General features: G+C 41.5%; 3 protein-coding genes across 4 annotated transcripts; 2 read left to right on the top strand and 1 right to left on the bottom strand.

The window, feature by feature from the left end:
• Window positions 1-224: 224 nt before the first annotated feature.
• Window positions 225-10,492, top strand: adssl (adenylosuccinate synthase, like). The gene is made up of 12 exons (XM_031572094.2): window positions 225-627; window positions 779-847; window positions 936-986; window positions 1,193-1,259; window positions 5,461-5,568; window positions 5,773-5,854; window positions 6,072-6,198; window positions 7,663-7,817; window positions 7,951-8,075; window positions 8,162-8,259; window positions 8,380-8,529; window positions 8,827-10,492. Exons 1-12 carry the CDS (start codon window positions 492-494, stop codon window positions 8,877-8,879), a joined length of 1,221 nt encoding a protein of 406 aa, XP_031427954.1. The 5' UTR covers window positions 225-491; the 3' UTR covers window positions 8,880-10,492.
• A 1,061-nt stretch (window positions 10,493-11,553) lies between these two features.
• Window positions 11,554-18,895, top strand: stx5al (syntaxin 5A, like). Of its 2 annotated transcripts, none has more exons than XM_012827635.3 (11): window positions 11,554-12,247; window positions 12,992-13,220; window positions 13,418-13,488; window positions 13,615-13,670; window positions 13,760-13,830; window positions 13,934-14,050; window positions 14,392-14,448; window positions 14,554-14,650; window positions 16,411-16,517; window positions 16,754-16,875; window positions 17,090-18,895. In XM_012827635.3, exons 2-11 carry the CDS (start codon window positions 13,011-13,013, stop codon window positions 17,247-17,249), a joined length of 1,068 nt encoding a protein of 355 aa, XP_012683089.1. In that variant the 5' UTR covers window positions 11,554-12,247; window positions 12,992-13,010; the 3' UTR covers window positions 17,250-18,895. The 2 variants fall into 2 exon arrangements, with proteins under 2 accessions (XP_012683089.1, XP_031427955.1); XM_031572095.2 differs by lacking the exon at window positions 11,554-12,247 and adding an exon at window positions 12,264-12,366.
• A 294-nt stretch (window positions 18,896-19,189) lies between these two features.
• Window positions 19,190-21,082, bottom strand: LOC105900317 (protein RD3). Its single transcript, XM_012827601.3, has 3 exons — window positions 20,885-21,082; window positions 20,122-20,414; window positions 19,190-19,535 (listed from the first exon to the last, which is right to left on the bottom strand). Exons 1-3 carry the CDS (start codon window positions 20,894-20,896, stop codon window positions 19,190-19,192), a joined length of 651 nt encoding a protein of 216 aa, XP_012683055.2. The 5' UTR covers window positions 20,897-21,082.
• Between the last annotated feature and the right edge of the window lie 616 nt (window positions 21,083-21,698).

Here is a 21,698-nt window from a genome sequence, read left to right as displayed (position 1 = left end):
GTTGGGTTTGGCATTGAGATAACCGCTACATTTAACGTAACGTTAAGTTATTGATCTCAGGGTCACAGAAAAGGGTTAGCCACCTTTCCGATTTAGCAGCTTCATTTAGATAAGTTATCGTTAGATAACACTACAGTGGTAGTTAACGGCAAGATGAGTCAAATTAGTTCACCAGGACCTCAGTTAGCACAAAAAATGCTTTATTCGGAAATTTGAAGAACAAACTTGGGCAAAAAGTGGTGCCAATGTAGTTAGCTAGAAAACTAGGTTAATTGTTAAATAGCTATGATTAGCTTGCTAAAAATGTCTAGCTATGGTAAAATAAGGTTAGCGACAGCTGAGAGATTCTAACGTTAGTCCCCGGATCATCATGGCTTGCAGTTTGTTGTGTTTTAAAGAAATGGTGTTCACAATGCATTCTACGGGGGTGTACGTAGTGCACGGGAAGTCTAATTATTAGTCATCACCAAGTTGGAGTAAGTCATTTGTGCATGGACCCCAGTCAATGTCTTATGTGCCGCCAGGGAGGTAATAACGCTGGACACACTGTGGTGGTGGACTCGGTGGAGTACGACTTCCACCTGCTGCCCAGCGGAGTGCTGAACAAAAAGGCCTTGTCCTTTATTGGTACGTGATAAAAATATGACTTCACCATAATACCCTGTACAAACGACGAACTATCTGTAACTATTAAGATGACTATCACAGACTGCTCCTATCAGCTCCACTGTATCAATGTCTTTAATCTGTGTCAATTACAAGGTGTTTTTCTTCATAGGCAACGGGGTTGTGATACATCTGCCTGGGTTGTTTGATGAGGCTGAAAAGAACCTTCAGAAAGGAAAAGGTGATTAGTCTGATTAACATGTCCCGTTATAAACCAAAGTCTTCAGATTTAGTTTGCATTTTTTAAATGTTCTCCTCTATCTGTATAGGACTTCAAGGATGGGAGGAGAGGCTGAAGATTTCTGATCGTGCGCACCTGGGTAAGAGTCTTCTCATTAGTGTTCCACTCACATATTTGTCTCAACAGGGAACTGAAAGTGTGTTTTGCCAGTTGCATAGTTATTCACTTTCTTTGGCCTTTTTTTTGCAGTGTTTCGTTGTGTTCGCAACTCTGTGGTATGTACAATGTAACTTCTAGTGGCGGTGATATCTGGAGTAAAATGTCCCATCTCTTGTATCCTGACAGTGTTCAACTTTCACCAAGCTGTTGATGGAATACAGGAGCAACAGAGACAACAGCAGGCCGGGAAAAAGTGAGTGTGTGTAGTTGTGTAATGATTGTGTGATGTTTGTGAAGGCATGCAGGATATCCCTTCCTTCACTGCAGACCATGGTGTCATAAACAAATCAGTTGGTCTGTATCAGTTATTTAGTGACAACGCAACATCCCTTTTCATAAGCATCCTTCTCCATCTCCAATGTATTCAGTAGTTCACTTGTTGAATTAGTTCGTTACCATAGTTTCTCTCTGTTAACAAAGGTCATATATTTCATGACATTCTGGAAAATGCACCCTGTAGTCTTTGTTAGGTGTATTGGTTGGTTATGTAGGGCCAATGATTTTCCGCGATAACGGAAAACGGACGGAATTCGCGGAATGAACACTTTGAAACGGAATTGCACCTTTGAAACGGAAACATCATTTTGTTCATACAAATCGCCCAAATTCCCCTGTATTTTGGGCTGCAAGGCTATATTTCTTTCAAATAAACACAACAACGATTGCAACGATGAACAAACATTAATTAAAGAACAAAACCACTGAGAAAATGTCACGTCTGCGCTGAACTCTGCTCCGGCCACGCCCCCCTTTTCAACGGTTGACCCACAGATCTCCGCTAAAGCCACATTCAGTCACATTCACGCGCTCGTCTTCCCAATCGCATTTAAAACAAAAATTTTTTAGTCTTCTGTTCTGTTGATGGCTGGCAAACAACAATCTAAGAAGGGCACATATTATTCACTCATTTTAAGCCATCAATCTACCTCAGGGTGAACAAAATGAGCTGAAACGGAAAAAAAACGGAATTCACCAAATGTGAAACGAAAAATGCATTTTTTTTAAACGGAAAATCATTGGCTCTAGTTATGTTGTGAAAAGTTACATTTGCCCTGTATCTCTACCATCTTTCATGCTGTGGGTGTTTTGTTGACAAGCACAGTATGCTAATTGGAAGTCGAGATTGCATTCTCAAGGTATATCATTTAACTAAGGGCGCTTATATGGTACTCCGTACTACACGTTTACGGACACATGGGAAGGGCCTACACATAGATGGAACGCCCTGGAACGCCCTGGAACGCCCTCTCCGTCGTCGCCGGGGCCCTCGGAGAGCTCTCCCGTGCACCGTTGAAATTCCTGTCGATCCGTCATGACGTGCTGTACAGCGACGGATACCCCTTGGCCGTGATTGGCCCGCTACGACATCATTTCCAAACAACATCATGTCCAGAATCTCACATTTCTGGACCTCGCGTTTCCTGTTTCATTCCCTATCACAATACCGCCATATTTAAAACCCACATGAGCGCCAGCATCTGACAGAGTAGTGCCAGAGCCCGGCAGGAGCAGACAGCAATTAAAATATTTTGTCCAAACAACCTTTGGACATATTCATTCATATCATATCATGGGACATATCCAACAGCCTCATTAGAATCTGCATCGACTATGATGCCATCTGACAGAAATATCTCCATACAGTTCATTTCTTTTAAACTTGCTTTATGATGCATTTGCCGCCTGTAATCGCGTTGTCCCAGCTAGGACACAAACAAATTCCCGCAACAGGAAGAAGGCTGTTATCCTAAATGTGAAGTTATTTTATTCTCAAAAACGCCAGACCGAGCCCGACAGCAAGTAAAATATTTAGTCGCTCACACAAACAAGCCCCGTTAAACGCACAAGAGGGAGATAAGCATATTGAAATTAAATTATTCACATTGCAAGAACGGAATGAAATGGCCTACACATTACACACGCTAGGCATCTGTATATGCCTAAATAAAACTCACGTTATATGCTACACCAGAAGAGGCAGTCTTACCATTGAAGATCATTTTTTTTTTTCTTGAAAAATGTAAGTACACGGCCACGTTCGTTATAAAACTATCTACATAGTCCAACCATCGAGGTTTAATCCATGATGTTGTGGAGAAAGAGGATGGCATCAATCATATTTCATTAAAGCTTCACACTTCTTACATTGGACATATCAAACAGCCTCAATAGAATCCGCATGGACTATGATGCCATCCGACAGAAATATCTCTACAGTACATTTCCCCTCATTAAGTGTCGTTTTAAACTCTCCAGATGACAGTTTCTTTTAAAAAAAAAAAAACGTTAAGTGCACAAAGTGATTTAATTTACTCTCAAAAACGAACTTCTGCATTATATGAAGCAAACATGTTCCAGTGTTGGGAAAGTTCACTTTCTACATGAACTAGTTCAGTTCATAGTTCACAAATTTTAAAATGAACTAGTTCAGTTCATAGTTTATAATTCAACATTCTGAACTAAGTTCACAGCTCCAAAAAATGGAGTTCTTTTTTTCAATATGTTGCAGCTATAATTTTTCTGCAATGCCGCTCTCGGCCTCTACGCAAGTCGGCGCACACACATTGTATTTGCTTAAAACACACAGAAAACACAGCTGTCACTTGGCTATTACCGGACCAATACCTTTCAAACTCGGTGATAATATTCACAACTCATTTGTCCTTCATTCTATCAAATACGATTAAAAGGCATATGGTATTGCACCCGTGAGGCAAGCGAGTAGAGTTTTGTTCAGTTATCTCTCTAGACTGATTACTGACCAACCTTCCACCTTTGAATAATGTAACTTATAAACACTGCGTTTTAAAGCGCTGTGGCCGTCCTTAAAAGATGTGTCAATAAACGAACTTCTCCATCATGTGAAGCAGACACGTTGACTTCACTACTTATTAAGATGTTTTAAATATGGAATGCTTTATGGCGCAGGCCACAGTCTCTCAATTTGCCAAGATGCTGATTATGGATTATCCGTGTGCTCTGCCCTGCTATTGTTTCTAACAATACAATATTTCTTTGTTTGAGTGTGGTTGTTTAGTGCGATGGGGGTATATTATCGTTACTGTCTATAAAGCAAGGCATTGCAATGGGAAAAATCTCCTGCTCATCTCCATTTGCGCCCCACCTGTCACGTCTCTGCGACCCACCAGTTGGGCTCTCCCCACACTTCGAGAAACGCTGCGGTAGGGGAAAATTGACAGGGTGGTTAAAATAATAATAAAAAAATATTATTATTTTAGGAATTGATACACATGAAGTGCAGTTTAAGGCAAAGGGTAGTGATGGATAAAGTTTTCTATAAAAAACAAGTGAAGTCTTTCATTCTCACTTTCCACTCTAAAACTATGAACAGAACTGGTTCAGAATTTAAATGGTGAACTATGAACGTGAACTATTCATGTTTACTTGTATGAATTGAACTTTGAACTGCTTCATGAGAGGTGTGAACTTGTACAACACTGTCAGCTTGTCGGTCTTGACGTTCAGATGCTGTGCCTAAACTAGCTATACCATCGTCTCCTCACATGATCAAATAGAGACTTAACATTGGACCACAACATACATATTACCCAGCAATCATCATTGCAAATCTGAATATGACAAAAATACCAAAGAAAATAAGAACGTATTCATTTCATGGAATCGTTTTTTAATAGTTTCTATAGTGTGTATATATGATAAGGATATCATTTTGTTATAGAGTGCTACTATTTTCCCCACAAATAATACCTACCATGATAAAGATAAGTTTGCCCTTTCAGGTGGTTATATAGCATTAGACACACTCTTAAGTATAATATCATGTGACTACACCTGCTGCACTTATCGTCTGACTGGTGACAGCTGGTAGGAGGGTCTCACGTGTGTTGAGAGGTGGGAGGAGGGAGATAAACAACGACGATTTCTAACTTACAAAGACGCTACAAAGCAACGTGTCTTCGACAAAAAAACACTTCTTCACCTACTGTTCTGGCGGTGAATTGTTTTCAGCACCCCAGCCTTCGGAGAACCATAAAGGCAACAGAAATGCTAATTAGTCCGTCCTATCCGTCCACCCGCCCATCCGTAACGGAGTCTGAGTACCATACTGGCACCTTAAGGCAACTGGTGTTGTTGGTGTGCCAATACCTAGGCGAGCTGCTGGGTGATTAGGATGCTCTCAGTGACTGCCATTATTGACTTAGTTTCATGGTGGACAGAAATGAAAGGAAGTGAATGGGCAAGCTCTCTAGGGGTCTGGGTCTAGTCTTAGGAATAGTTGGGTTCAAGTTAGCAGTGCCATGTGTTCCCACCACTCAAAATATGGCCCCTCATGTTTGTCATCTCTCAACAATGTGAAAATAAGCGTAAACAGTTTGACTCTAGCCTTTTTTTGTTTTGTTTTTGGTGTCTAGTTTGGGCACTACCAAAAAAGGCATCGGCCCGGCATACTCTTCTAAGGCTGCCCGTAATGGACTGAGGGTGTGTGATTTGGTGTCTGATTTCTCAGTCTTCGAGGAGAAGTGAGTATTCAACCTTTCAGCTATTGATTCATAACAAGCTGTTTTCGCCGATTGCTATCTATTTATATATGTTTATATTTATATAACACCTGTACCATATGTGTATATGGCTATACATTAGAAATATCCTATGGGATGTTGGGAGGTAAATAAGGACAATTGTTGGTTTAATTCATTTAAATAATTGGTGGTTGTGTGTTGTAGGTTCCGTGTTCTGGCAGGGCATTTTCAGACAATGTATCCTAACCTCAACATTGATGTTGATGCTGAACTACACCAGCTCAAGGTGAGTTCTTCTGAATGTATTGTTTGGTACGTCGCACAGCATCGGGTATATGAAACCACTAGCCAATATGGGTTTGATCTTTGGTTTAGACCATTTGAATCATGTATTTGCTGCCTTGTTTTGTAAATATGATGTATACTATTCTTCTCCTAGGAATACTCTAAGAGGTTGTGTGCGCCTTGTTTTGTAAATACAATGTATACCATTCTTCTCCTAGGAATATGCGGAGAGGCTGCGTGCCTTGGTGACTGATGGAGTGTATTTCATGCACAAAGCCTTGAATGGACCAAGTAAGAAGATTCTCGTGGAGGGCGCTAATGCCGCTCTCTTGGATATTGATTTCGGTGAGTATTACAGGGATTAAAGTATTCCGGCACCGTGCCGGATTTCCGGCGTCCGGCATTTGGCTGCGAAAAAAAATCTTATATAAAAAAAAAAAAAAAAAAAAAAAAACACACGTCTCGATATCATCACTTTCGAGTTTATGAGTTCGTCTGCCAATGAAATGAAAGGAGCACAACTCTCCCGCTCTCAAAATAACATTATTAACCAATCAGAAGTAGATTGGGGCGGGTCTTGGGAAAATGTGCTTCAAAGACCGACTTTTCTCTGTCGCTCTGCCTAGCATAGATGCCTGAGTAGAGAGACATCACACCAAAGGAGAGTAGGATGGAAAGTAAGTTCATGAAAATAAATGGCGCTGGGCATGGATAGAAGAGATGGGAAGGGAAAGACAGTAAGCCTTTTGGTAGCTGTGTAAGAAGTTAAGAGAAGCAGGTGCTTGCTTCTGCACTTTGTGCTCGAGAAAGCTAATATATGGAACTAGCTATCCAACACACAACGCCTTTACCGGGAGCAACATCCTCAGCTGATGTACCGGCATCAATAACTGACCGTGTGTGTGACGTGTGTTTGACTAAACTGTCAATATCCAATCAGCATGTCGCTATTTTAACACACACGGCATAACACCAGAGTTTAAAAGACGTATTTCGGAAAAGCTAAAAAAAAAAAAAAACGGCATGTTTTCCTTAAATGTCGACGAAGCCACCAACAAGTACATGGACAAAGTCCTGTTTTGTATTTATTTCCCAACAATAGTTACCAGTTCTTGTAACATTTTAATGTTTTGTTTGTTATTTATTTTATCGATATATTTTCTATTAATTTCCTAGTATTTAATTTACGATTATTTCTTTTGAACAAAGCAATTATGGAAATGTTGCAATATAAAACTACATTATTATCTACAGTTCACTGTTGCACTTTAACAGTTTAAAAAGTAAATCGCTGTCCTTTTTCATATATCCTCAATTAAATGGTTGCAAATCAACTCTTCTTCCACTGACATACCCTTATTACATGTCACCTTGTGATTGTAGGTCATCTTGTAACCTTTCAGGGACAAAGCTTAGCAGCTACACTTGATATCAAAAGAAATCGTAAATGCTACATGTGTTAGTACCATATTGTAGTGAGGTGGAGTACTATTGCTGACCTTTCTTGGGATTGCAGTTTCAAAAGTCTCACCATAATCTACAATCATGAATTTCTAAATGTTTGTTTGTTTGTTTTTTTGACCCTGCAAATGTGTCCATGCCACGGGACGACACCCCCCCTCCCACACACAAAAAAAAGTTCAGGCTCAGGATTTTTTTTTGCTTTAACCCCTGGTATTAGCAAGGACCGTCCGCTTTCCATGGCTGTGACCTCAGTTTGATGGAGGGACAAAAAAGTATTTATAACCTGCAGGAGGCTTTCCTTGTTGTAAATGTTTATTTTTTCTTTATTTTTTTCTTTTCTTTAAGGAACCTACCCCTTTGTGACATCATCCAACTGTACAGTCGGAGGTGTGTGCACAGGGCTGGGAGTGCCACCTTCCCATGTGGGTCGCGTTTACGGCGTAGTGAAGGCCTACACCACCAGGGTGGGAGTGGGAGCTTTCCCAACAGAGCAGGACAATGTATGGCTTCCTCCGTCTGCGTCAGTAGAACGTACTGGGTAGTCACTTTTACCCTGAGAACATAGGTTCCTGTCTGCTGGTGTGTTTGCACTTGTGTACTGATTGCAGGGTTGTGGTTTGTGTGTGCACACAGGACGTTGGCTCTCTGCTGCAGTCCCGGGGGAGGGAGTTTGGGGTCACCACCGGCAGACGGCGTCGCTGTGGCTGGCTGGACCTAGTTCTCGTCAGATATGCTCACATGATCAATGGCTTCACCGCGTAAGGACAGGCTTCCTCTCTCTGCAGTCATCTAGATGTTTGTGTTTTTGTCATGTGTTCATGTCATTTATCATTTCCCCTTTTAGCATTGCCCTGACCAAACTGGACATCCTGGATACTCTGACTGAGATCAAAATAGGTGTTGCGTACACCGTCGATGGAAAAGACCTCCCCAGCTTCCCTGGTAACACACTATTGTTTTTGGAGGTTTTTGCCTACCAGTCTGTTCTCAGGCTGTTTCTTACTGTTTTGCTGACGTTTAAAGGTGCGCTTCTTTCTTAACCTGGCTTTCTGCGTTGCGCAGCGAATATGGATGTGTTGACGCGGGTGTCGGTGAAGTACGAGACCCTGCCCGGCTGGGAATGCAGCACTGAAGCGGTGCGCTGTTTTGACGACCTGCCTTCTCAAGCACAGGCCTACATCCACTTCATCGAGAACTTCCTACAAGTGCCAGGTACTTTTGTCTTGGTTTGGCATGGGTCTTAGGGGAGCATGTGGAGTGGCAATGTAAGTTCACTGAAAAGGGTTAAAGATATGACACACCCACACCCATCTGTAAAAGTGGCTGTAACTTCATAAACAGTTACCCCATGGCTCTAATATTTGTAGATTTCTTCATTCTTCATTCATCTTCCACTAGAAAAACTAGGTGGGGAAGTTTTAAAATACTGGGTGAATTGACATGGAATAGCACTATTGTCAGTTGGCTCGCTAATTTTAACCGTTTTACATTCTCTCCTTTCTTTTATAGTGAAATGGGTTGGAGTCGGCAAGTCACGGGAAAGCATGATCAAACTGTTTTGATCCCATGTGGCACTCGGTAACTCAAGTGTGTAGAACTTGAGTTTTATTTTGTGGATCAATGCAAAGATTATGTTAAATATTGGACTTAGAACCCACATAATGTCCCTGTCAAACATCAACACCAGCAGCTGTATGAGACCACAGGTTCGGTGTAACCTGACCCATATAACCTTTAAGTGGTTCACCAGACCAGTTGCCACATACATTCCATACATTTTTTTTAATCATATAAATTCTTCAGCACTTGAAGAAACTGACCATGACTTGGTGTGATTGAATGTGGGCATTCTGTTTCAACTGGGGATTTGAAGGAGTCTTACTACTACTTGTCATTTTTTTTTTTCTTCTTTTTCACACTGTTAATGTCATGATTGTTTTGGGAAAGAACTTTGATTTGTAGTGTGTTTTTAATTTGAAGGTTGATTATTAAGTGAACATCCTTGCAGCATAACTGTAAAAATGCTTTCAATTAGTCATTATTTTCATTCACTGACGTTTGTGCTGAACTTTGTGACCTCGAAATGACTTGATGTGGGTCCTTTGATTAATCTGCAGCAGTTTGACATCCTCTATGCAGCTAGCTAGCTAACAACAACACAGGCCAGCTGGAGCTCAAAGGTATACCTCTAAGCAATAGCCTGTTTGAACCCAGGGAGATGAAAGTATATTGAAATATTAGACTATTGTAATATCTCAAATCTTCTACATCTACCCATGTATAACCTTAATTATGAGTCCTCTGCTTACAGTAGGGGGGCAAAGTGCTGTGTATCTGACTCTACGGAAACTGACAAATCCAGACTAACCTGTCATATAAAAAGTACTTTCATAATGGGTGTTCACTTATTGGTAAGGTGTGGCTTTCTGCAAATAGCTCAAATCAAAAGAGGAAGGGAATATGGCAAAAAAAAAAAATAATCGCTTAATGACTAAGAACCACAAGCAAGTGTTCTAGGACTCTTAACTTTTCAGTCTGTCCCAAACATGACTGAACTGTATTTTAAATAAATAATGTTAAATTCTTAACTTTGAAAAGCCATTCCAAATATACATGTAACATTCTATCAGTATCTCACTGAATCATTTTGTTGAATCTTAAAACATTCCTCTTATTTTTCTTTGCCATATAATTTATATTATACCCCTGTAAAAAAAAAAAAAAAAGGTTGAAATCGTATACCCAAACACCTGCACTGTAGTCTAATTATCAACCAGTGCCACTATGCAGTCATGTGCTCTTGGTGCAAGGTACCCATTGCATTGAGACTGGGTGTTCAAGTTAAGAGTTATATAATGAGAATCTGTGTAAGGGCTTTCATGGATCTAACCTGTGATTTGTTTCCTTTGAAATTTCTAGTGAATTAGTGTAAATAAGGAACTGCAACAGCTGCTGAATTAAAGGTTGTAGTCAGTGACAACGCTTAAAGATAACGATCCTTTTTTTTCGTGGAACGTTTTCTTTGAATAGCAAAGAATAATGTCTTAAACACAAATGACTACAAACCGAAATTTGTATGTTAAAATCACCAAAGCTCACTGGCATTTCTATGCATATGTTAAAACGCTTTGATTCATTACCTGCTCTTTCAGAACAATAAAATGGCTGAGCTGCATGTTGACTGTTCACTCAGACTTTTTAAACCAAGGTGTTCTTTCTGGCTTTAACTAGGGAACATGGTTTAGATTAGGAAAATATGTTTAAGACTGTGATAATAGGTGCATGGGTTATTTTCTCAGGTAAAATAAGGTTCATTATTTGCAGTGAAATTACAAAAGTTTGGAATGACCCAGAATACTCATATTTTTAGATTTGTCTGTCTATAACATATATTTTCAGTAATCTTCCACCTAGTTTCTGTTTTCTTTTTACCCATGTTAGTCTAGTCCTTTTATAGGGCAATCTCAGATATGGCTTTTTCTTCGAAACTCTGCCAAGAAGGCCTGCATTCCAGTTTCTCAAACTAGAGGTTCTGATATTCCTGCACAGTTGTGTACCGGGGCACCCTGCTGCTCTTTGTGTCCTGGTTAGAGCCAGTTTCCACTGCTCTGTGAATGATGTGGTGCACACACCCTGGTGAGATGTCTTCAGTTTCTTGCACGGAATAAGCCTAGTTTCTAAGACAAATAATAGACTGATATGTTTTTGAAGAAAGGCTTTTTTCCTGACCCTATTTAGAGCATAAATCAATTCCACAAGTGCTGATAATCCCAAGTAGCCCAAAGAGGGCTGGTTTTATTGCTTCTCTTTAACGACGGGTTTCAGCTGCACAAATGCAATTGCAAAAGGGTTTTCTAATGATGATTTGCACATGGTAATTTAGGATTAGTCAACATAATGTGCCATTGAGGGATGGTGGCTGAAAATGAGCCCTTCATGCCTATGCAGATATTCCGAATCAATTGAAAAAAGTGTGATTGTCTTTCAAAAACAAGTACATTTCTCAGCGAACCCAAGCCTTTGAATGGTAGTGCACATTTCAGGACACAATCTACATAAATTCTTGGAACAACAATGAATATTCTCACTGAAATAAAGAAAAAGGAACTGTCACACGATGTTCCACATATACAGACCTACTCTGATGTCCACACATTAATAGAGCCAAAAGCCCCCATGCATGACATGTGATATGATGTTCGATATTTAGGCAGTGCCAACATTAGATAGGTCAAACCATGTTTTTGTTCTTCGACACCTTTCTCTTCTAAATCTGGTTTCTGCCTTGAAGTTCAATGCAAATCTGGATAATTAACATTTATGTGTGGTCACTGTACAACAAGGAATGTAGACGCTAGTGAACACCACCTTCTGCATTAATCATTTGCAAGAAAGATGCAGCTGTTTAGATAAATATTACCTTGTTCCAAATTGATTTATTAGATGAAAGATGGCCATGCTATGTCTGGGAGCTTTCTCCTGCTGGTTCGAGTTATTGGCCTCCTTCCACAACCTGAGAGAAAATGCAGACCTATGTAATGATTGATTGTTTTCTCTTCCCACCAATATTGGGTGTTAATTACACATGCTTATTTTGAGTATAGTATACATTGTCTGTAGTGTGTAAATGGTACACATTTAATTTCAAATCCATGTCAATAAAACATTAGAAAATGAATTCCAGCGTAAGTAAGAACGCCATGCACATTAAGGTGAGCCTATGATTCGAATCCAGTATGCTTTTCGTCAAATTCAGCAAATTGCTCCTCGCGGGTGTTCTGGCACAGAACTGCCACCCTGTGTTAATTCGTGGGCATTGCAGCAGATGAAATATTTGACGTACACGCAGATGTCGACGTGGCAATGATGTCATGTGTACGACAAGGACCCGGATCAAAATACACGACGAAACCAACAGGAGGTAATTCCGGTATGTAACGACTTCATCTTATTCTCTATGTTGGAGATATTGAGACATGGATGGCATGCTAAAATGGATGATACAACTACTATTTCACTTACATTCTTCGTTTCCTCTCCTTAACATTAGTTAAGTATAGCACAGCCTAGCCGGTAGCGTTAGCTAAGTCAGAAGCTAGATAGCTAAGTTAGCCAATGTAACACCTCATTAATGAACTAGCTCAGGCTCTGGTTTTAACAGTTTTTATCTGTTGACTAGAGCCCACTGTATTGGAATATCATGACGTTGTGTACACTGATTTTCAGTGAAGCGTCAGTCTATGACAAGCTAACCGCTGATGTTGTTTAATAAGTTCTGGTAGTTGGTTAGATGGACCAATGGGAAGTAAGAATCAGTCATTGCGTAAAACGTCTCTGTGTGAAATCGAAGAGCCTGATGAGAGGAATAAGTTATTGCAGCAGTCCTCGTAAGATCAGTGTTTGGCATAGTCATATCGCCCAAGACTGCAGCCTGTAAACAGTACCATCATTTAATAACATTGATATAAAAACCCCGTACCTACGCTCATTAAGTCTGCACGAATGGGAGGTGTGTCATCTGTCAAACACTTTCACACAGAGCACAGCTGATGTATCATTAGACAATCCCCAATCAAAAACAACTTTTTTGAGAATGTCCCCAGATGTACGACACACTGTAATATAATACACAGCACAGTATATTACACAGCCTCTTTTCCATCTGTTCTCAAAGGTGATGTGTGAGAGGCCTCATGAATACTCGCCGCCGCCACGGAACTAGGAATAATGAAGACGGGGTGTATCATGGGCCGTCTCTGACCCAGCCACAGCTCCTCCAACAGGCTGATGCCCCGCTCTCTACCTCTCTGCCCCTTGCCCCCCCGGTTGATCTCGGTGGGGCATCCTGCCGGGACCGTACCACTGAGTTCCAGTCTGTGTTGCGATCCCTGCTGGCACGACAGGTGAGCCTTCTGGGATCAGATGTCCAGTCACAGAATATACGGTCTGAGAAATGTTGTTTGTTAGTGTAGAGGCCACCAGGAATCATTTGTAGTTTGTCAATACTTTGGTGCAACTACACTGTTATGTGCATGTTTTAACGTTTGGATGAGAACAGTTTTAGTAATTGATGTTGCGCATCGTTGTCATGGTTTCTCAGAATGGCATCCAGACCAGTAAACCAGCCCTCAGTGCAGTCAGACAACGCAGTGACTTCACTCTTATGGCAAAGTGAGTGTCTGGAACGAGCCCTTTCATCCATTTCTGTTGTTTAATATGTTTGGTTTGGTTTTGTTTTGTTAACGTGCAGCACAGTATGTTATTTTGTTGGCCTCACTTAATTCTCTTTCTTCATAGGCGTATTGGGAGAGACTTGAGTAATACTTTTGCTAAGCTTGAAAAGCTGACAATACGTAAGAGCTTTCTTTTCAAACATACATGTCCTTCATTGACCTATTATTTTCAAATAGACAGTGCATGATGTTTTGCCTTTTCTGTGCAGTTGCCCAAAGGAAATCTCTTTTTGATGATAAGGCTCCCGAAATTGACGAGTTAACTTATATTGTGAAACAGGTAAGAAAAACAGCTTCGTTGTATCACATATAACTGGAGCACATTTGACGGTAAACTTTGAATTTATAACATATCAACACTGCGCGCCGATTGCCTCCCTTAGGACATCAACAGTCTAAATAAGCAGATAGCCCAACTGCAGGAGCTGGTGCGCTCAAGAAGTCGTCAGAATAGTCGACACCTGCAGACGCATTCCAACACAATTGTTGTGTCATTACAGGTAAAGTTCACTCACACCACAAATACTCGAAAGACTGCCTCACTCCTTTATGAGGCTAAGTACATTCACCCTAGATGTCATCTCTCGAAGAGGAAAGAGACACGTCCATTCTCTTTTTATCGTCTCAGTCCAGCAGCGTGGTTACATTGGAGATCTTGCCTATAGTCAGTGATTGGGATTGTTAGACCGGTGATGCTGCAAACAATCAAATGTCTCTTTGACAATCCTGTCTGTGGCAAAGTAGTGCTTTAAAATTGGGTTTTAAAATAGTGCTTTAAAGTAGTGATTTTAAATAGTGCTTTAAAATAGTGCTATATTGCCTTTTGTTTTCTTTATTCTAGTCAAAGCTGGCAGCCATGTCAAATGACTTCAGGTCGGTATTGGAGGTCAGAACAGAGGTAAGAGCTCTGAAAACACACTTGCATATTAAATGTCTCATGGAAAATAAATGATTTAGCTGATTGTCGAGTTGATGAGTTTCACTTCTTCCTCTTGTTCTTCAGAATCTGAAAGAGCAGCACAGTCGCAGAGAGCAATTCTCTCCGGCCCCAGCTCACTACTCGCCCAACACATCCTCACCTCTGCAGGGCAACAACTTCAGTAAGGGCAGACCCACCAGCTCTCCTTAAAGCCTGGCCTTTACCTCTGATGGTGTTAGACTGGGATCTATGTGAAGATGCAAAACAAAGGTGTAAAGCAGGGGATCTGAGGCTTTCTTTCGCATGAAACTGCAGATCCTGTGAAGTCAGAATCTCAGCTGACAGCAAAGCACTGGAACTGTTCATGACTGGTGTGGATTGTATTTGTGTGTTTCTGGAGCTCAATGGGTAGAGCTAGGTGCTAATTACACAAAGATCACGGGTTCCATACCCAGAGAAGAAGCATACTGGTGGAAATGTATATCTGTACTGTACTGCAAGTCACTTTGGATGAAAGTGTCTGCTAAATGAATACATATACAGTGGGGAAAATAAGTATTTGAACCCCTGCCGATTTCGCAAGTTTGGCCACTTGCAAAGAAATGTGTGATCTATAATTGTAATAGTAGGTGTATTTTAACAGTGAGAAACAGAATATCAACAAAAAAATCCAGAAAACTGCATTTTATAACATTTATGACTTAATTTGCATTTGATACAGAAAATAAGTATTTGAACCCCTAGCAAAACATGACTTAGTACTTGGTGGAATAACCCTTGTTGGCAAGCACAGACGTCAGACTTTTCTTGTAGTTGGTCACCAGGTTTACACACATCTCAGGAGGGATTTTGGTTCACTCCTCTTTGCAGATCCTCTCCAAATCCTTAAGGTTGCGTTTTCAATGGGAGGGAATGAGGTTCAAGCCCAATATTCCACGTTACATGGCCCCATCCATAGTCCCCTCGATGCAGTGGGGTCGTCCTGTACCCTTGGCAGAGAAACAGCCCCAAAGCATAATGTTTCCACCTCCATGCTTGACGGTAGGGATGGTGTTCTTGGGGCATATTCAGCATTCTTCCCCCTCCAAACGCGGCAAGTCGAGTTTATGCCAAAGAGCTTGATTTTGGTCTCATCTGACCACATCCTGTCTCCCAATCCTCCTTAGAATCATTCAAGTGTTCATTGGCAAACTTCAGACGGCCCTGTACATGTGCTTCCTTGAGCAGGGGGACCTTGCGAGTGCTGCAGTACTTCAAACCATTACGGCGTAGTGTGTTGCCGATGATTTTCTTGGTGACTGTGGTCCCAGCTGCCTTGAGATCATTCACAAGCTCCCCCTGTGTAGTTCTGGGGTTATTCTGCACCTTTCGGATGATCACCGATACCGCACGAGGGGATATCTTGCATGGAGCCCCAGACCTAGAGCGATTGACAGTTGTTTGGTGTTGCTTCCATTTACGAATAATCGCACCAATAGTTGTCTGCTTCTCACCAAGCTGCTTGCCGATGGTTTTGTAACCCATTCCAGCCTTGTGCAGGTCTACAATCTTATCTCTGACGTCCTTGGTCAACTCTTTGGTCTTGCCCATGGTGGTGAGGTTGAAGGTGTGAAGTATGATTCTTTGGACAGGTTTCTTTTATACACGTCACCAGTTGAGATCAGGTGTACCTTGTTAGGCCTAATGAGGACTAATCTGTGTGCTTCTTGGGCACATAACTGGTCATTGGGAGCCAGAATTCTTGCTGTTTGCTTGGGGGTTCAAATACTTATTTTCTGCATCAAATACAAATAAAGTATAAAATAGAATACAACTACCATTACAATTATAGATCACACATTTCTTTGCAAGTGGCCAAACTTGCGAAATTGGCAGGGGTTCAAATACATATTTTCCCCACTGTACATGTAAGACGTTTGATTTCATTTCTCTTTTTTTCAGATGCAGGAAACTCCTTACTAATGCAAGATGACTCCAAGAGGCCAGGCGATGTGTCTATAGACATGGACTTCCGTGCTAGTCAACAGATGCAGCTTGTAAATGAACAGGTAGGTTGGTAGGCTAAGAGCTCAGAAGTATCCATCGTAGTGACATGTGCGTTGGTAATATCCTAGGCCAGTGGTTCCCAAATTTTTACAGTCCCGTACCCCTTCAGACATTCAATCTCCAGCTACGTGTGTTTATTAGAAAGAAATACAGCCTTGCAGGGCAAGTACCCCAGTTTGGGAACCGAGGTCCTAGGCGACTGCAGGGACTGTAATGATGTTGTTGTGTGCCTCTTCAGACCTCCTACATTCAGAGTCGGGCAGACACCATGCAGAACATCGAGACGACCATCGTGGAGCTGGGCTCCATCTTTCAGCAGCTGGCCCACATGGTGAAGGAGCAAGAGGAGGTGGTGCAGAGGTGAGGCAGAGTGATGGAGGGTGATGGAGGGCCAGAGAGTGTGACATGTGTGACATGCAGGCCAAAGTGGTTTCCCCTCTTGATTAACCTGAAACACATAACACTGTTTCATGTGGATTACAATGATGAATGTTATGGGGATGTTTTTACTAGGCCACTGTCCTTTTGTAATAAATATCCTTGTCTAATACATTTCCCCTTGTCCTCTCCTCAGGATTGATGCCCACGTCGAAGATACCCAGTTCAACGTGGAGGCTGCACACACGGAGATCCTTAAGTACTTCCAGTCGGTGTCTGCCAACCGCTGGCTTCTCATCAAAATCTTCCTCATCCTTATCATTTTCTTTATCGTCTTTGTTGTCTTCTTAGGCTGAAGGTTTGGAATGATTTTGATATATGATGAGGATAAGGGCTGGAAAAAAGGGACGATGAGAGGAAGAGGGAGATGATGAAAGGACAGAGCAGGAGGGGTGGGATTGGCAGAGGATCTGTCCAAGTTTCTGTCTAACCTCCTCTGCCATCACACCCTCACCAGGTGAAATGCTCACCTGGTTCTGCTTAGCTGTCCGGTGCTGTCCTGTGCATTCACACAGATCTGAATGATTTTGATAATCTAAAAGCGATTCTCAGTTTTGATTTGGTTTAATTCTTCTTTCCGGTCGTACTGTTTACCGTCTAAAGTTGGACCACGGAAAGTACAGTGTGGGTAATGTAGTTTGAACAGAACAGAGAGTGTGTGGGTAATGTAGTTTGAACAGAACAGGGAGTGTGTGGGTAATGTAGTTTGAACAGAACAGGGAGTGTGTGGGTAATGTAGTTTGAACAGAGAGTGTGTGGATAATGAGTAATCAGCCTGCACTAGCCATGTCATTTATCTTGATTTGGCATTATTATGAAATATTTCAGATCTGGCTCTCGGACTTTAGTTTATTTTTACCGAACATCATTAGTCCTCCATTATAAATATATATTTAACAGTTTTCATGTCTTCACTGGGTTCAGTTCTAATTCAGGGCCATTTTTGTTGGTTTGGAAAAGAAGATTTCTGAGTTTTTTTTTTTTTTTTTTTTTTTTTTTTTTTTTCCTGAGGGAGCAGTATTGGATTTGAGAATCACAACCCTATTTCTTCACTCTTTGGATCTTTGTTCAGCCAGCACTTTGATTACACCATCTGAGATAGGATTGCACATTGCCTAAACCCTGGGTTAATTCATTTTCTTTTTTTCTTTTTCTTTTTGATCACCACCTCAATTTCAGAATAATGATAAAAGAGGCCGGTGCTCTAAATAGGACTATCATGGTTTAACAGTACGGCTGTTACTGATCCCTCTGTATTATCTCTGAGTCATGCACACCCACTGTCAGCAGGATTAAGGTTATTAGGGCGCAGATAAAAACTTTTGGTAGATTACAGTGTGGGAAAAGTTTGTAAACAGTGTGGCCGGCCAGGCTCCATGTATTTGCCAAGCATTTGGCTGTGTGTTTATAACGGTAATTAAAAGCTGATTTGCTGAGTGGCACACCAGACTCCTCCTCCCTGTCCTCCTGGGAGAGCTGATGTCAGGAGGATGGTTTGATGTAATTTCTGTAGACGAATCAAATGTTGAGTGTGTGTATGTATTTGTATGTATGTGTTTAGTCAATACAATCACGTTAGTCAAGTTAGTCGAGTTCCCATTCCTATAATGTTTTCTGGCGCTTTCTACAGTGGAGAGCAAATGTAATTGTCATCCTCTGTTGTTATGACCAGGTAATAAGAGAATCGGTCAGTTCCTTCTATGTTTTCTCATTGGAAAGAGTGTGTGTATAATGAATGTGTCAGAAGAGAACCATGAACGTTTTTTTTATTAAATCCAACTTTACATATTGTAAATGATATATTGAATAAGTGAAATCATGCTTAATTTTAAAATGTGAACCTGTTCTTACTTCTGATATCATAATTAAGCAGTCAGATGCACAAAGCAGTATACTGCCAGGATATTTGAAACCAAATAAAGATATTGCTGTAAAAAAGAAACCACGAGTACTCAAAATGATTCAACACACAAGGAAAAAAAAACTCCAAACCTTGTATGACGCATTCGTAGAAACGCATACTGAGAGTCTTTCTGTTGTCTCAACCACTGTATGTGTGTGTGCGTGTGTGTGCATATATACATTGTGTGTGTGTGTGTTTATATACATTGTGTGTGTGTGTGTGTGTGTGTGCATATATACATTGTGTGTGTGTATGTGTGTACATATAAACATTGTGTGTGTGTGTGCATCCACAGTTCTTTTTCCTGCATCCTCATGTGTTTCTTCCCCAGTCTTAAGGTGGTGCCCTGTGCTCCTCTATATTGATCTGAGGCAAACTCCTTGCTCTCAGGGACCTCCCTGCGCCTCCTCCTCCGTCCTCCACTCCCTCGTCCACTCCGTCGTCCCTGGTTCTGGGGTTCCAGAGCGGGTGGATGCGGAGGCAGGAGTGCAGGTTGATGAGGGACATGCTCCTGCTGCGCCTCTTTCTCCAGCGCTGGGCTAGCTCCCTCAAGCTGAGCCCCTCCTTTCCGCCATCTTCCTCCTCCTCCTCCTCGTCCAGGCAGGCGCACAGCACTGAGCGGAAGAGGTGTGAGACTTCACCCACCTCCGGCTCAAACTCAGTCACCAGATTTCGCACCCTGTGCACCGCGAGAAGGACTTTGGTATACCTCAACATCCAGCAACATTGTCTATTAACTATTTTTTTAAAGAATTAGCCAGTTTGCCCTGAAAAGGAACCCTTAATGGGGACCCTTATAGGGAAGGTTCTGAAGGCTTTTTAAGAAAGTTGTTGTTAAAACCTCATCATAGAAAAATAATGACAAGTTTCAGCCCTAAAATAGTTCCATGTGCTGAAAAGGTATTTAAAGGTTCAGTCTGCGATTCTAATCAAATACACTTTTTGTTAAATTGTGCTCCTCGTGGTCCTCTAGCTGTATTGTGTTTGCGCTCAAACACATTAGTGTTCAGACACAGTCCTGGCTCTGTAAATGGGGGAAAAAAGGGCCAGGCCAGAGCCATACACTGTTCCAAGCAAATTATCACATTGCATCAGGTGCACCGAAGGTGTCATTTGATTGGCTGTTGAGCTGAAATATCACCAGAACCTTTCACCCGAATCGCAGACTACACCTTTAAAGAACCTTGAAAAAGTACCTATTTTATCAGTTCTTCTAGTTTACACTTTCTGGCTGTAAGCCCACTGCTGTGCACTAATCTACCTACCTCAGAATGACAGGTCCACACTGGGAAGGAGGGATCCTGGCACAAAGCTCCTCCAGCTCCAGGGACTCGCTGGTGGGGAGCTGGTAGGACGGCCTCCGCGGGGTGGCCAGCCAGGTGTAGTCCACGCAGGAGCTGCGTCGGCGCTGCGCCACGGCCCGGTCCTGCTGCAGCCTCTCGGTGTGCTTGAGCAGCGCCGCCAGCTCCTGCATGAGCGTCCGCGTCACCATCTCCTCCGGGGGGTGCCGGTCAGGGACCAGCTGCTCCATGGAGAACACAGACGACCAGGGGAACATCTGACAGAGCACAGCCAACACGTCAGATGTGGACACACTGCATTCTCAGCATCAGGAAAGGATTCATGACTGTTCATGAAAGATGTTTTGGGAGTTAAAAGTGACTCCAAAAAGTGACTTTTTAAGCACAAATGGCCTTTTATTGTTGGCCAAGGTTTAGGATGAATTTGCAAGGAATGTTTATTAACATTTTATATTACATAGCCTGTGTTATATTATAACTATACCATTAAAATCAATGTGAAGAAGCACAATGCACAAACACAAAGCACCGTTTCTGTAACTGCATAATTCTAACCTTAACCCTTAAGTGCATAGCATCATAGTATCAATATAGGCAACTCAGTGTGTTACATTGTATTTAATAATAGTCACAGGGTAATAATGACAATGTAAAATAGAACCTAAGATCAAATGTGACAAAATGCTCACCTTGGGCTGTGCAGGAGTGGAGTGTGTGTCGTGTTTACCTTCTTTGTCATGGAACGAAGCTACAGGTACGGTACTGTGTGGCTGCCAGAACAAACATATCTCCAAACTCACAATGAAGGTGCTAACTGACCCTGTCTGCCTAGTGTCTGGATGTGCATGGGGAGGGCATGGGGATGAGTGTTAATCTGTTGTAAATATAGATGGCCCTCATACATATTACACACACACACGCACAACACAACCACAACTATTAAAATGATATTCATTAGTAATAATGAATTGATCGGAGAATTGTACACAGAGGAATACACAAAATAGTTTGAGTCAGCTTGAAAGTAACAGGTTTTCATCAAAGAATGCTAAATTAATGAGGAATATTAGGTAGTTTCCTCTTAAAGTTACATAAAATCATCTGCAGTGCACTATTACCATTACACCGTTGAAAAATATTGCTATCTGCTCAAATCCAGCACATCATTTTCTGTCTAAATAACCATATGGATTAACAGTGGATGATGTAACATTAGACCATGATTCACCATGTCCGTTCAAAACCTTAGTCACAGGACAGAAGTTTTAATCGTACTGATAATACTCAGTTTCCTGAGTTTGAGATTGTGCTCCCGAAACTCATCAGAGTTGTACACGGGATGACACTAACGAATTATAAAGCCCATTATTCACTTTAGCAGCTTTATTCTTCTCTCTTTATTTCTCAAAGTCTCCTTAAAAGGTCCTGGAAGTGGTTTGGATTAGATTAATGTGTAATGGAAGAGCAGTCTTGTGTATTGATCAGATGTGGAAGCTGCTACTTTGCAGGTGTGTTTTAGTCTGCTGAGCACAGAGCCTCAG

The sequence above is a fragment of the Clupea harengus genome, chromosome 8 (assembly GCF_900700415.2).
Source record: "Clupea harengus chromosome 8, Ch_v2.0.2, whole genome shotgun sequence".
Taxonomy (NCBI): domain Eukaryota; kingdom Metazoa; phylum Chordata; class Actinopteri; order Clupeiformes; family Clupeidae; genus Clupea; species Clupea harengus.
The sequence above is the reverse complement of the archived record's forward strand: the minus strand, read 5'-3'. Positions and strand labels throughout refer to the sequence as shown.